The following is a 16183-nucleotide window of genomic DNA, read 5'->3' on the forward strand; positions in this document are numbered from 1 at the left end:
GTATTTGCATGGTTCTCTGGGCCATGGCTGACAATCTTGTGCTTTCCATGTGCACAATTTTATCACTGTTAAGAGCTCCATTGAGCTCCGTTTGTATTTTGCTTGCGTTCGACTGCGCTATGACTGTGCTACCTGTGTAAACGCCTGGAAAGGTCAGAAACATAATCCTATGGAAAATACAGATGATTAGGTGTTCTTTATGTGCAGCTACATCTCGCGGCATCAGTACCACTTAATCCAAGCCATTTAAGGCCAAGATCAAATCTCTTTGTCAACATACTTTATTTTGTGAAAACAAAATTAAGGTATCCAATAAAGTTTGCCGTGGCTTTGCTTCAAACCTGAGTGACGTGCTATGGAAAAGTAGTTACTGCTTATAAAAAGAAGTTTACTGCTTGTTTTTGAATTATTAGACTGGCCAGAAGCACTAATGCATTTTTAGGTTACCGGATTTGGGGCTAAAGATTAGGAAACGAGTACGTGTAGAGCCAGCGTTCCCAGCACTGCCTTCCTCCTGATCATATTTATGGTTCATAGGCCAGACTTTGTGTGTACTGGCCCAGTCCATGGAAGGATGAGCACTTTGGAGTGGCAGTTCCCATGCACAGAGAGCAGGGATCATTTGTCTGCTGCCCTTGCTTGGTATTTAGAGAGGTAGGCTGGCAGGCTTTCTTCTGTCAGACTCCAGCCCATCACTTGGTACCTTCCAAGATCTTTGCTTGCAAGCCAGTCCTTTTTAGAAGCGGTCCTCTTTCCAGAAGACTGGTCAGTTTCTACCCTAGGTGGGTGAGTGAATGGGAAGGAAGCTTCCTTTTCCTCCCTTAGAAGTGAATAGACTAAGCAAAGTTCCAGGCCTTGGAGGAACAGGTTGGAGTGATCTACCTTGGAAGGTGATGGACTGTCCTTCGTTGGAGGTTTTTAAACAGAGATTAGATGGCCATCTGCCAGGGATTCTTTAGCTGTAATTCCTACAATTCAGGGGGTTTATTTATTTATTTATTTAGTTATTTATTTCACTGTTTGTTTGTTTGTTTGATTGAGTCTCTCTCTCTCTCTCTCTCTCTCTCTCTCTCTCTCTCTCTCTTTCTCTCTCTCTCTCTCTCTCTCTGTGTGTGTGTGTGTACGTGTGTGTACACGCACACCCCATTCAAAACAATTTACAAAAAAGAGAAAAGATTGAAATATCAATAAGAAAAGTCAGCAAGAATAATAATTTCAAAAAGTTGAAATAATAATAGGGTACATACATATTTGGGACGCGGGTGGCGCTGTGGGTTAAACCACAGAGCCTAGGACTTGCTGATAAGAAGGTCGGCGGTTCGAATCCCCGCTACGGGGTGAGCTCCCGTTACTCGGTCCCTGCTCCTGCCAACATAGCAGTTCGAAAGCACATCAAAGTGCAAGTAGATAAATAGGTACCCCTCCGGCGGGAAGGTAAACGGTGTTTCCGTGTGCTGCTCTGGTTTGCCAGAAGAGGCTTAGTCGTGCTGGCCACATGACCCGGAAGCTGTCTGCGGACAAACGCCGGCTCCCTCGGCCAATAAAGCGAGATGAGCACCGCAACCCCAGAGTCGGTCATGACTGGATCTAATGGTCAGGTCCTTTATATACATATTCAAAGTCTCATCAGCTTTCTAAACATATGGGACTATATGGGTTGGTGGCTTGGATGAGGGCCAACAAGTTGAGTTTGAATCTTGGGAAGACTTTGTGGGCAAGCAGTTCTCAGTTCTGGGAATTAGAGAACTCACTGGTTCTGGACAAAGTTGTACTCCGTCTGAAGGGGCAGGTGCTTAGTTTGAGGGGTGTTCCTAGATCCACCTCTGTCACTGGAGACTCATGTGAACCTCTGTATTATCATCTTCGGGTGGTAAACCAACGACTCCTTTCCTGCACAGTGATAGCTTAGCCGCTGTGATTCATGCATAGGTTAGATCATGATTGGAATACTGTGATGTGTATTATTATTATTATTATTATTATTATTATTACAGTGGTACCTTCGTTGTCAAATGGCTTAGTTGTCAAACAAATCAGCTCCCGAATGCTGCAAACCCAGAAGTGAGTGTTCCGGTTTGCAAACTTTTTTTGGAATCGGAACATCCGACACGGCTTCTGCGGCTTCCAGTTGAGTGCAGGAAGCCCCTTCAGTCAATTTGAAGCCATGCCTTGGTTTTCTAACCATTCTAGGAGTCAAACGGACTCCCAGAACGGATTACCAGTAAGTTCGACAACCAAGGTACCACTGTATTATTAACTGGCCCTTCACCCCAAGGTCCTGGGGTGTGTTACTACAATTAAAACACAATGTTAAAAACAGTTTAGAACATCCCACAGTCATAGGAAGAAGGTGAGTCATAAAAATATACTTCCTAGGTGTCAAAAGCCAAGGTGTGTCTTCAGCATTTGCCTAATGTTGTACAGTGGTACCTTGGGTTAAGTACTTAATTCGTTCTGGAGGTCCATTCTTAACCTGAAACTGTTCTTAACCTGAAGCACCACTTTAGCTAATAGGGCCCCCTGCTGCTGCTACGCCGCCGGAGCACGATTTCTGTTTTCATCCTGAAGCAAAGTTCTTAACCCAAGGTACTATTTCTGGGTTAGCGGAGTCTGTAACCTGAAGCGTATGTAACCTGAAGCATATGTAACCCGAGGTACCACTGTATAATGAAGATTCCCCTCCTCAATGGGGAGGAAGTTCCACAAGCTAGAGAATGCCCTTTCCTGGTCAACCACCACCCCAAGCTTCTAAGGGTTGTAGAACTACCAAGAGGTAGTCATCTGCAGATCTTAATGCCTAAACGGGTCTGAATGGAAGCTTTCACAGGGCCAACCCACCCATAAGACAGGGTTAGGCAGCTGCCTTGGGTGTTCCACCACCAGCTTCTGGTAAGATCTTGCCAAAACCCATCATAGCGCTCCACAACCCAGGTAAGGGAGGTTGCGGGGGCACAGCGGCATGACACATTACCATTTGCCACAGGCCACGGGATGCGCCACCCCAAGCTTTCAGTTACGAATCACACAGATAATCAAGATCCAGCCTCAGTTGCATGTATGTGTGTGTGTTCAATAGTGTCCACCCGCTTTTCAGCTCATATGAGTCTTTATTTAAAGCAAGGGTGGAAAACATTTTCAGCTCCTTTCTGGGCAACCTGCTGAGGAGAGTCTCAAGGGCCAGATAGCGAGGCCTGGAGGGCCACATCTGGCTGCCGCTCTTGAGGTTCCCCATCCCTGATTTATTGCTTTTCATTCTCATGGCACGCTGGCAGTTTGGGATTTGGTGCTTTTTATGACGCCACTTCCACGGCACGTGGGCATTCATTACTACTTTATACTGTAGTGTAAGCAAAATGACTCTGGAGGCTTGTCGTGTTGCCTTGAGGTCTTACTCGACCCAACTCCTTGAAGTGTGCTGTTTACATCACTTTCGCAGATTGGTGTGGAAATGGAGTTTTTCAAGGCCTGGTGCTCATAATTGAATTTAGAAGCCCCAGAAGAGACGAAAACGAAGTTATGAAAGAAGAGAAAAACCGCTTTTATTTTGGACCGATTCTTTCCAGTTGCAAATATATCACTCCTTTGTTCTGTTGACATAATAATTTATTTTGGAATGGGAATCTCTGCTTATTACCACCAGACTAGGAATCTCCCCAGGGTAAACAACCAGTTAAAAGGATTTGCAAAATATGCAACTTTCCTGGGCTGCTGAGTTACTTTTCTTTCTGTCGTGTTTCCAGACCTCAAGAATTTCCCAGTCTGACGAAGATAGAGAAGGCGGCTGGGACGCCTGGGGTGCTTGGAGTGATTGTTCGCGTACTTGCGGAGGAGGAGCATCCTATTCTCTGAGGAGATGCTTAAATGGCAGGTTGGTCTTTCATATTGCATTTTGAAGTCATGAATGATACAAAACAGGAAGGGGGTGGGTGGGGGTTATTCAGAGGCTGAATCTCCCAACACAGGAGATCTGGGGTGGTTACATTAAAATCTGCTCCAGTAAAGGAAAAACTAAATGGATGCAACTATGGTCTTATTCAATAATACAAGGGCTTACTGCAGGAGTGGAGGAACCTTTGACCCTTGAGATATTGCTGTTCTAGAGAGCCAGTGTCTAGTTAAACTATGGAACTTGTTCCCGCGGTATGGCCACCAACTTAAATGGCATTAATAGGAGGACAGGGCTATTGATGGCTACTAGCCACAAAGGCTAGAGGGACGCGGGTGGCGCTGTGGGTTAAACCACAGAGCCTAGGACTTGCCGATCAGAAGGTCGGCAGTTCGAATCCCCGCTACGGGGTGAGCTCCTGTTGCTCGGTCCCTGCTCCTGCCAACCTAGCAGTTCAAAAGCACGTCAAAGTGCTAGTAGATAAATAGGTACCGCTCCGGCGGGAAGGTAAACAGCGTTTCCATGTGCTGCTCTGGTTCGCCAGAAGCGGCTTAGTCATGCTGGCCACATGACCTGGAAGCTGTACGCCAGCTCCCTCGGCCAATAAAGCGAGATGAGCACCGCAACCCCAGAGTCGGTCACGCCTTGACCTAATGGTCAAGGGTCCCTTTACCTTTTAGCCACAATGGAGATGTTCTTTCTCCATGGTTGGAGGCAGCAATGCTTCTGAAAACCAGTTGTTGGAAGCCGCAAGAGGGGAGAGTGCTCTTGTGCTTGGGTGCTTCCTATGGTGGGATGCAGGTGGCGCTGTGGTCTAAACCACTGAGCCTCTTGGGCTTGCTGATCAGTGGTTCAAATCCCCGCTACGGGGTGAGCTCACCATTGCTTTGTCCCAGCTCCTGCCAACCTAGCAGTTCGAAAGCAAGCCAGTGCAAGTAGATAAATAGGTACCGCTGTGGCAGGAAGGTAAACAGTGTTTCCATGTGCTCTGGTTTCCATCAAGGTGTTCTGTTTGCCAGTAGCGGTTTAGTCCTGCTGGCCACATGACTCGGAAAGCTGTCTGTGGACAAATGCAGATTCTCTCGGCTTGAAAGCAAGATGAGCGCTGCACCCCATAGTCACCTTTCACTAGACTTAACTGTCCAGTGGTCCTTTACCTTTTACTTTAGCCTTTTCTTTTGGCTTTCCACAGGCATCTAGCTGGCCTTGCCTTATGGCCCTGCCTCCCGTAAGATGAGTATTTGCTCATGAATAACTGGCTTGGTGCGATTTGGAGGGCTCTTGTTGTTAATCCTGTAAATCATTTGTCAAAACTGACTGCTGGTAAACAGTATAATGCTTTATGAATAATATTTCAGAAACGTCTCAGTGAGTTGTCACTTTGCACAGCTGTAAGCCTAACAGGAAAAGCTGTAACTGCTTCATCAGACAGTCATCCTTACTTAATCATCTTTTCAGTTAAATCTGAGAAGCCGTAACATATATCCAGTATTTTAGAAAATTATTTATGGGAAAGGGTAGCCTTTTAATGTTACTCTACTTGGTCATTCCTTTCAAACTTTGTTTTTTTCCAGGAACTGTGAAGGCAGGAATATTCGATATAAAACCTGCAGCAATAATGTGAGTCTCATCTGTCTTTTTGTTTGACTGCTTTAATTGCCATAAAACAAAGCAGCTGTAAAGCTTCAGACATCCTACTTAGTGTTTTTTAGTTCGTTTGTTTTTTTAAAAGAATGACAGAGCCTTAAATGTTTATTTTTGCCTAGCAGTGATGACAAAATTTGCAGGCGCAATTCCTAAACAGTTGTGCAACATGAATGCATTTTTCTTCCTATTTTGCTGCACAGGAAACAAAACTCCTTGCATTTATGTGACTCTATTCAAATAAAGTCAGCATTTAAGTCCCATTGATTTTGATGAAAGAACGTTAAACACCTAAATGGATCAATGTGGGCTTTAGAAGTGTTTAACTTGGGCTAGATTTTGTCCCTATGCCAAAATATGTCAAGATCACCTTCTGTAAAGCCTTCCACTTCACCTGTTACTGCTCAGCAAAAACAAACACAGAAGCTAGCATGTGTTCACATATATTGATCCCCTGAAATATGAGTTATATATGACTTGCTATGTTTAACATAATGACATCATTGGCATCATTTATTTAGTAGCATCGATGGCCCTTAACGGAGCAACTCAAGCAAAAAAACAAACAAACAAAAAACCAGTTTCCTGCCCCAAGAATCATACAATCTGTGTTTCCGGAGTGGAAGAAAGTTACTCCCGGGGCTCTAGACAAGTGTTTGCAGGGTCTGGAAGATTGGCAGTGGTAAGGATATTTCAGGGGGAATGTGCTTTGCAGGTGTCATGAGTCCCTAAACTCCTGAAGCTACTGAAACCAGGAGCCGGGTCTGGAGAAATGCCAAAGAGATGATACAGGTGGTAGGAGGATCCAGAGACCCCTTCACTCCTCTTTGGTAGCAGTTCCAGCATGAATGATCTACCGTATTGTTCGCCCTATAGGACGCACTTTTTCCCCTCCAAAAATGAAGGGGAAATGTGTGTGCGTCCTATGGGGCGAATGCAGGCTTTCGCTGAAGCCTGGAGAGCGAGAGGGGTCGTTGCGCACCGACCCCTCTCGCTCTCCAGGCTTCAGGAAGCTCTGCGCAACCCTCGGGAGACCGGCTCCGAGGGTTGCACAGAGCTGCCTGCAGTCCCGGGCTCAGCGCAGCTCTGCGCGGCCACGGGAGCCGGGCGCGAAGTCCCGCCCTGCTCCCGATGGCTGCGCAGAGCTGCCTGCAGTCCCGGGCTCAGCGCAGCTCTGCGCGGCCCCCGGGAGCCGGGCGCGAAGTCCCGCCCCGCTCACGATGGCTGCGCAGAGCTGCCTGCAGTCCCGGGCTCAGCGCACTTCTCCCCATCGCCAGCCCCACAAGCTCGGGGGACAGCGGGGAGGCAGAGCGCGCCTTCCCGCTGTTCCCCGACCTGGTTCTTCCAGCCCCGCACTTGGGGGGGAAATAAATTTTCCCCCTTTATTCCCCCCCCAAAAAAACTAGGTGCGTCATATGGGCCGGAGCATCCTATGGGGCGCAAAATACGGTGTCTAGCAAAATCCGGCTCAGAGTCTCTAGTGCCTCCCCAAGGAAACCAGTGCAACAGAAGCTGTGGAAAACACAGCCCAAGTTCTAGCTCCTCCTGAGATGCCTAGACAGGGAGCTGTGATCTGCATTTCTCAGACACCACATAGCATATGGAAGCCCTCAGAATAGTTTAGAGATAGTGACCCGTTTGTCATCAGGGGCATGTAGCTGAAGGTCAGGGTACCCTACCATTGGATTTTGCAATCCCCATTATATTCCTGTTTAATTTTGACTTTTTGTTGTACGTAGTTTGTTGGATTGTTACCTCTCCTCCTTTACAAAGGGTGTGTGTGTGTGTGTGTGTGTGTGTGTGTGTGATACTAGATGTAGAAACACCAGGGACGCTAGACAGTGTTGTGCAAGGAGAAGCAGCAAAAAACATAAAGCTCACTTTGCGCTTCATTCCAACCTGGTGCCTGGGCTCTGTGTTAACTCCACAGTTGTGCACCCTTTGCTACTCGTTTTAGAGCAAAGCTGTCATTCTTATGATGCAACAATAGCGTTCTTTGGTCCAAGATCTGGAAACGATCTGTGCGCCTTTGCAAATGCAGTTTGTAAAATAAACTGCCGGCGGTTTTCTTCTTGTCTAGAGCTAAACTGTCTGGTGGTGGCTCTGTGGATCGTCTCCCACATCTTCCCCCCAGAATTTCGTTGCTTTTGTATAAGGTTCTGCTTTGTTTTCTAGTTGGTAAAGTGCTCTACTGATGCACATTGTTGTGGACTCTCCTTCTGGAGCCAAACGTGCAAAGAGCCAGAGAGTCAGAATATAGGAGACTAAAGCCAAGAATTAATCCAAAGTCAGAATCAGGAATGTGTGCTGGATTGGAGCCTGGGGCTGGGGGGGTGGGGAAGGATTGCGCCACAGCTAGGATAGGACTGCAAGCCAAGAGAACAAGTCTAAGCAAGATAGGGAACAAGACATAATACCAGGTACAGGAATTAAAGCATTAGGGTGGTTTCAGGAGTCATGGAAAGTTCCACAAAGTAAAGCCAGGAGGAGGAGGAGGAGGAAATGCAGGTTCAACAATAAAAAGTAGCTGCTTGGTAGCAGCCTGTGGCACTTCCTTGAGGTGCTCCCCCCCTGAAGCAGTGCTTGTACATTGCCTTTTCACACACCCCAAGGATCGTCAGTGGATCACTGTTCCAAACTGGAGCTGCTCCAGGGGACAAAACAGAGGGTGGACATGCAGAACCCTCCCTTCCCATATGAAATATACTCGGAGTCCTGTAGTGATTTCATGCTCTTTATTGCAGCTTGTAAAACAGTGATTGAATTGCCCCCCAAACCTCAGGCTTTTATATACATTATTTACACAATGAGTCCCGTCTGATTGGCTGATTCTGCTTTCCTCCTGGAGCCTGATTGGTCTTTTCCTGAAGGCCAATCAGTTGTTGCATTCTACGATCCTACCAGCCTAATAGGCTGATTCTGCTTCCCTCCTGGAGCCTGATTGGTCTTTTCCTGCAGGCCAATCAGTTGTTGCATTCTACGATCCTACCAGCCTAATAGGCTGATTCTGCTTCCCTCCTGGAGCCTGATTGGTCTTTTCCTGCAGGCCAATCAGTTGTTGCATTCTGTGATCCTACCAGCCTAATAGGCTGATCAACTTCCTCCTGGAGCCTGATTGGTCTTTTCCTGCACACCAATCAGTTGTTGCATTCTAGGATCCTACTTGCCTATTGTTCTAGGATCCAAGTTTAGTACATAACACCATACCATTACTGCTTTAAGATATACTGTCAATCAAGTGCCGGGTTGAGGCACCTGTGACCCTCCCAGGTCTCTTTGGATTACAGTCCCCATCATCCCCACGCATTGGCCATGCTGGCTGGGGCTGGCAGGGACAACCAGAGGTCTGCCACGGCTGATCTAATGCAAAAAATGCTAGGAGTCTTGAACGAGGGAGCTTGGTGACCATTTTCAGACCGCTAATACCGTGGGGTGCCAAACTGGTCCATGGCCATCTGAGCTTCATTCAGCTGGTCCATGACATACCCCTATTAAATATGCATAATTAAAATAATTAAAATGCTGATCCTATAACACGACGAGAAGGACAAGCCCTTCCTTACTCCACTAGAGGCCTGATAATGATTGCCCCATGAGCATCTCCCAGGGAGAGCACTGCACAGAAAGGAATGGGGAATATCACTACAAAAACCTATTGTCTTTTGGCCACCCTTTTGTGGGTGAGGCATGCAGAGATTTCTCAGCCAACTTGCTTTCCTGATCAAAGCTGCTTCTCCCCCACCCCAGCTGTGTGCTCCACAAGGGGGAAAATAACAGGGGATTATTTTTTGTCCGGAAAACAGCACCAGAGCAAAAGGGTTAAATGCCTCCTTCCCTGCTGTTGCTGTGCCCCAGTCAAATTAACTGCCCTCTGCAGCAGCATTATTCAACTCCCCTATTCCATCCACCCACCCACCCGCCTTAGTCAACATCTCCCCTAGATTCTGGAATTAACACCAGACAGTGAATATACACTTTAAAAATATTTTGGCAGTCCAGTTTTATAATACTGTTTTATTGCTTCTGTGCATTAGCTGCCTTGACATTATTATTATTATTATTATTATTATTTATTATTATTATTATTATTATTAAAAACTCAGGCTTTAAAAAAATATCAATGAGAACTAGAAACTTGCTTTTAAAAAGGTTTGAAGGTGGTTAGGACGTTGAAATCTCCAGCCTGTGTTACATCCAGTGACTTTTCTGCAGCTCCATGGGAATCATGGCACAAACTCAGTGCTTGCTTATAAATATAGTGTGTGTTTCCTGGACTCGGTTGGTGGAGTACCGTTCTGAAATATGACTGTTACACCCTCCAGTGGGAGGTTCTGCTTAGTGGATGTATTGAATCATTTTAATCTCTCATAAAACTAGCCAGCTCCTCGCCCACTTTTATAAAAGCTGGCTGGTGCCAAATGGCTTCTCCACCAAGACAGCGCACAAGTCTTGTAAAAAAAGACGTTGAGTCGCTACAGTCTCCCCTCCTCCTTTTCCCTTGGATGGGTTTTGGAAGGCTTGAGCCACATAATGGAGCAAACTGCTGGCATCTACCAGTGGAACAAACACTTGGGTGAGTCAAGTCCAGTAGATGAAAAAAAAAAACTCCGATATCGGATACAATTCCTAATTGCTCCCTCTTTTTGCAAATAAGACCCACCTGTCTTGTTCCATTTCGTCCTGCTTTGCCATCTGTGCATTACATTTAATTCTGAGTTGTCTGATACACTCTCAGGCCAAGATCATGGGAAATACACAAAATTCACATATGTTCGGAATATGAATATATATATATATATATGGAATTCTTTCATGACAATGGAATTATGCCATGCCCCAAGGAACCCATATTTTGTACAAGACAGGGTGTATGTGCAGTTTGCTCCAGCCAATAATAATAATAATAATAATAATAATAATAATAATAATAATAATAATTTATTTATATCCTGCCCTCGCCAGCCAAGACTGGGCTCAGGGCAGCTAACACTAAATATAAATACAGTAAAAACATTAAAAAACAACAACAACAGCAACAGTTGATTAAAATATAAGTTAGAATACAGCTTAAAATGCAGCCTCATTTTAGTGGTAGCCCATAGATCAAAGCCATAAGGGGAGAAAATGTCAAATATTCACCTGGGCCAACTATCCATGCTGGTCCTACATGGGCCAGCAAAAAGAGCTGAGGGAAAATCTATATACAAATCCCATATAAGGGGTTCCATAAAAAAAAAATTAAAAAAATGAGAGGGGGGGTTAGACTGAGTCCAGCCCAAAGACAAGGCAGAACAGCCCCGTCTTGCAGGCCCTGAGGAAAGATGTCAAATTCCACAGGGCCCTGATCTCCTGCGGTAGAGGCCAATTTAACCTCCTTGGGGCTTGGTACTTCCAAAGTGTTGTTATTTAAAACCAGCATAACCAGGTTCTGGGGAATTGCTGGGGAAGGACCTGAGTGGAGGCCATCAGACACTGACCTCAACAATAAGGACCACCTCATCACATGAACACACACACACACACACACTTTTTTCTGAATAATGCCACTCGCCCCTCTAACTCAGTATTGTCTAAATTAACTGGCAGCACCTCTTCAGGATTTCAGACAGGACTTCCCCATTCCTACCTGGAGATGTCAGATATTGAATCCAGAACCTTCTGCACGAAAAGCAGGTGCACCAGGGATAGCATTGCAAATAGCCAGCCCAGTGGGTGCCCACTCGGTTTCCACCCCAGGGCCAGGGAGGGGTTCCAAAATTTCAAAAAGCATTTTTGCAGGAAAAAACCCAAGTGCGCTTGGTATTGCATCTACAAAGTCTGGCATGCTCCTTTTTCAAAAGCAGGAAAGCAGACGACCCCCCCCCCCCAAATAGTGGAGTATAGAAAAAAAAACAGAATAAATTAATGAGACTGTTCTGCATACATATTTTTGTAAGAAACCAGACTACAGACTTAAGGCCTTAAATATTCAAGAACTGCTTTGTTATTTGCAATGCACCCCCACCTACACCCCAGCTCAGAAATGTATTATCTTCTTTGCAGTGGGTCAGGTTCTGATTTCTAGATTAGGGCCTAGTGGGGTAGGGGGTTATATGTTTTGTTCTTTATCTGGAATACGGCACACTGTTCACATCATGTGGCTGTTCTGTACACCTTTTGCTATACTAAAGCAGGGATGACGTTAAAAACTGGAGTATTTCTGGTCAGTGCCACTTTTGCATGCATTCGCTTGCAAGTCCGGACCATCTTTTTTCCACCTTAAACTGTGATTATTTGACACTGTCACACTTAATTTTTTTAAGTGTATACTTTTTTAAATATACCTTGCGTGTGTGTGTTTATAGTATATGAAGTGCATATTGTTAAGTTGTGGGTGAACATATCAGACGACACAGCGATTCTTCAAACAGCTCTTGTTTATTCACAGGCCAGAACAGAACTGAACTGAAGGCTTCAGCCAGCCTGCTTATATAGAGCTCCACTAGAATGCAACAGTAACCATTTTCTGTAACTATCCAATCACTGAATGTCACTTTCAATCCCTTATTTGCATATGTGGACCTGAGTGAAAACTATCTACAGTATCCCCCTGCTGGCCCAGGGTGAGAACTTCAGTACATAACACACACACACACACACACACACACACACACACACACAGAGAGAGAGAGAAAGAATATGAAGAGCTCCCTAGATTCCATCAATGTTGGTACCAGCTTTGATCGGAATTTGCCGAAGTTAAAGAATTGTGTGAGAAATGCAGTAGTATGTAACATTGCAGAATTGATTTGTCTGCAAAGACTGCTTCACTCCTTGATCCATTACACCCCTAAAATCCACCTAGAGAATACAAATGTCGTTTTTATTAAAACAACAAGAATCATTTTACCATGAAATTGATTTCATCTGGATTTGTAAGTGTATAAATAGTAAAGATCAGAAGAGTCAAGTGGAATAAGTAGGTCTCAGAATAATATTAATGATATTTCAATCATAAAATGGATTTGCGGTTACCAACGAAGGCGTTTTCTGGGATTATTAACCACTGCTGTTCACCTGCTTGCTTTTAAAACAAAAATATATGTATGCCTTAAGATGTTTTTATGGGTATCTCGGCGAAACGAACTACATAAGCTATTCTTTTATATAGTGCCCAATGAGATTTTTCAATCTTTCTTAAGCCCTGTGTTTTATATTTCCATTTCTATATATATGGCTACATTCTAATGCTATGATGTGCAGAATATGGAACTGTTTAAGATAATCCTTATGGGTCCTATTCATAGGGAAAAAAACACACTTATTTAGGCCATTTCCGCATAAATCTTACGTCCTTCTATGCCAAAAAGCTGGCTGTGCATCTGCCAACACAACTTGGCCATCATTTAGCAAATATAATAATAAATACTTTAAAACAAAACAAAACATTGTATTAATCCATATTTTCCGCATAAACTCATACCTTGCCCTTGTGTCTTTTCAATCCCAAGCACTTATTGCATTAATTGAATACTAATAGTTGAATAAATCCTAGTTTTGCTATATGGTAATGCAGGGGCCTTTAAGTTTTTCAGGTGCTGGACCTGCCTTTCTGCCTCTGAATACAGTGGTACCTCAGGTTACATACACTTCAGGTTACATACGCTTCAGGTTACAGAATCCGCCAACCCAGAAATAGTGCTTCAGGTTAAGAACTTTGCTTCAGGATGAGAACAGAAATCGTGCCTCGGCGGTGCGGCGGCAGCAGCAGGAGGCCCCATTAGCTAAAGTGGTACTTCAGGTTAAGAACAGTTTCAGGTTAAGAACGGACCTCCGGAACAAATTAAGTTCTTAACCCGAGGTACCACTGTACTCATGTAACAATAATGGGACAGAGAACGTACACTCAACCCTATATGATTTAAGCATGTGTCCTTTTTATCTGGCACAAGAATCATCTCAGCTATCGTCTTTTTCAATGCTGCTGTACCAATTGATGGGAACTGCATCTAGGCAGAGTGCTGTTGTGCTCGTGTCCAGCTTGTAGGCATCTGTTCAGCCAATGGGAGAACAGGATGCTGCACTAGGTGGACCCTTGGCCTGATCCAACAGGACTTTTGCATTCTTTAACCCCAACCTGCAACCTGGGACTGACCTTATATTAACAGCCCAATATGAGGAAATTTTATTTAATCAATGACTCATGTGCATTTTGGACGCAAATGGTGCTGTGGGTTAAACCACAGAGCCTAGGACTTGCCGATCAGAAGGTCGGCGGTTCGAATCCCCGTGACGGGGTGAGCTCCCGTTGCTCAGTCCTTGCTCCTGCCAACCTAGCAGTTCGAAAGCACGTCAAAGTGCTAGTAGATAAATAGGTACCGCTCTGGCGGGAAGGTAAACAGCGTTTCTATGCGCTGCTCTGGTTTGCCAGAAGTGGCTTAGTCACGCTGGCCACATGGCCCGGAAGCTGTATGCCGGCTCCCTCGGCCAAGAAAGTGAGATGAGCGCCGCAACCCCAGAGTCGGTCACGATCTGACCTAATGGTCAGGGGTCCCTTTACCTTTACCACGTGCATTTTAGTCAATCCTATAGATTTGCTTTGCAGAAAGTTTCAGTTGGGTAAACTGAGTACCTCCAAAGCAAGAACTGCATTGTCTTTACATGATGCCAAACGTATAGCAGAAACAGATATAAGAAGACAGCGATTTCTGTTCTGACGTGTACTTGTCACAATCTGGTCTGCTTAAGTTCTGTTGCAGGTCAGTTTCTACGGAATGCTATATTGCTCATTTAATGCTATTTAAATTACATAAGTTACATAATGTATGCAACCATTTATGTAACCTATACAACCCACATTCATTTCAATTTAAAGGAAACGTCAAAACAGTGTAAAAACAATTATTGTGCATCGTTTGCAGACGTAAAAGAATAAACAATGCAGGGGCGGAGCCTTTCTCTGACAACCCACTTGTACTTCCCCCAGGATCCATATCGTGACCTTATTGTTCATTGCTCTGCACTCACTGGTTCTGACATCTCTTGAGGCACATAGGCCACCTCCCCTCATCCAGCTTGGGCCCTAACCTGGGTCATCTAGCTTCTACTCCCTGATCTCTGCCCCTCTCCCCCCGCCCTCCCTGACATAAAACGAAGACACATTTTTTAACGTCAATGGAAATAATGGGATTTTTTTTACTTGGTCTGGCTTGCAAGCTTTATAAATATAAAAGAAAGAAGGCATCAATGTGAATTATTTATACAGAAGTGGAGTTTATTTGTTCACTATTGTAATGACCAAGTAGAAGATGCAATTCAGCAGCATGCAGTGTTAAGAGTAATTTGAGTAAAATAAGTCTATTAGCATATCCCCCCTCCTTGTCTTATTTCTCATGTCACTCCCTCTTGATTTATGGAGAATCTGAAAAGGCTAATTAAATGACTTAAGTCCCACAATATTATCTTGTTACAGATTATACTTGGATAAACTATATATATTTATGTTAATTGCTTTATTGCATGCAACTGCTATAAAATACCAGATATGGGAATTATGGTATATTGTTAGCTAACCTAAGTGACAAACAAATAAATAATGGCAAAAAAGTTGAAGGGATTGTTCATAAGCAATACATGTTGGTGGTATTTGAAGTCGTTTCTATCCTTCCCTTGCTATATGTCAGGCATCGGCAAACTCAGCCCTCCAGATGTTTTGGGACTACAACTCCCATCATCCCTAGCTAACAGGACCAGTGGTCAGGGATGATGGGAGTTGTAGTCCCAAAACATCTGGAGGGCCGGAGTTTGCCTATGCCTACAGTCTTATATACATTCTACTGAAAAGTAAAGTCTCACTGAGCTCAGTAAAAGTTGCTTCTGAGTAGACCTGCTCTGTCAGTCATGGAAAGAATAATATACACTCCAACCTTATAGATGCCTGCTCAACTGTAAGTCCAGTTTGGTTCAATGAGGCTTGCTTGCAGGTAAACGGGAGAGTAGAAATGCAGCTTTTGTTGTGGAATGAGACATTTGATTTGGAGGAAAATGTTGTTCTCCTTTTCTTTTCAGGACTGCCCTTCAGATGCTGGTGATTTTCGAGCTCAGCAGTGTTCAGCCTACAATGACGTCAAGTACCAAGGACAGTTTTATGAATGGGTCCCGGTCTATGATGATTCCGGTTCTCCATGTGCCCTCAAGTGCCAAGCTTTGGGGAAACCCTTGGTGGTGGAGCTTGCCCCCAAAGTTCTGGATGGGACTCGTTGCAATGCCAAATCTCTGGATATGTGCATCAGTGGCATATGCCAGGTAGGACGGCACTTACCTACTTGATTACTTGTTTATTTAATACCCTGCAGTACAACACCCATCTTCAGAAGATCCTGCCACAACAGATAATTAGCGGCCAAAGGCCTGCTATGATAAATAATTATCTGCCTGCTGGCAAAAGGAAGGCATTTTAATAGGGTGAATACGCAGGTGAACAGCCCATTGTGGTCAACTTTGGCCAGGGATAGGGGAGAAATTTGATTCAGTTCACAGATAAAGGCCAGATTAATTAATCCATCCTTTGCGAAACTTGCAAACCAACACACAGCTATCCTTTGGAATTCACACTTTTCTGAGTTTTGCAGTGCAGTTCCTCCTGCCAAGTAATGTGTACAGAAACACGTGTGC

General features: G+C 44.6%; 1 protein-coding gene across 2 annotated transcripts in view; it reads left to right on the plus strand.

Moving 5' to 3' along the window:
- Window positions 1–16183, plus strand: part of ADAMTSL3 (ADAMTS like 3) — a 271063-nt gene that overhangs the window by 90928 nt on the left and 163952 nt on the right. For both annotated transcript variants that reach the window (XR_013390636.1, XM_077918855.1), the window contains exons 3-5: window positions 3741–3868; window positions 5461–5506; window positions 15578–15814. Coding sequence is in view for 1 of the 2 variants with exons in the window: in XM_077918855.1 (XP_077774981.1) it covers window positions 3741–3868; window positions 5461–5506; window positions 15578–15814 (411 nt within the window). In the remaining variant the exon portion in view is untranslated. The remainder of the gene's footprint in view (window positions 1–3740; window positions 3869–5460; window positions 5507–15577; window positions 15815–16183) is intronic.

The sequence above is a fragment of the Podarcis muralis genome, chromosome 14, assembly GCF_964188315.1.
Source record: "Podarcis muralis chromosome 14, rPodMur119.hap1.1, whole genome shotgun sequence".
Taxonomy (NCBI): Eukaryota; Metazoa; Chordata; class Lepidosauria; order Squamata; family Lacertidae; genus Podarcis; species Podarcis muralis.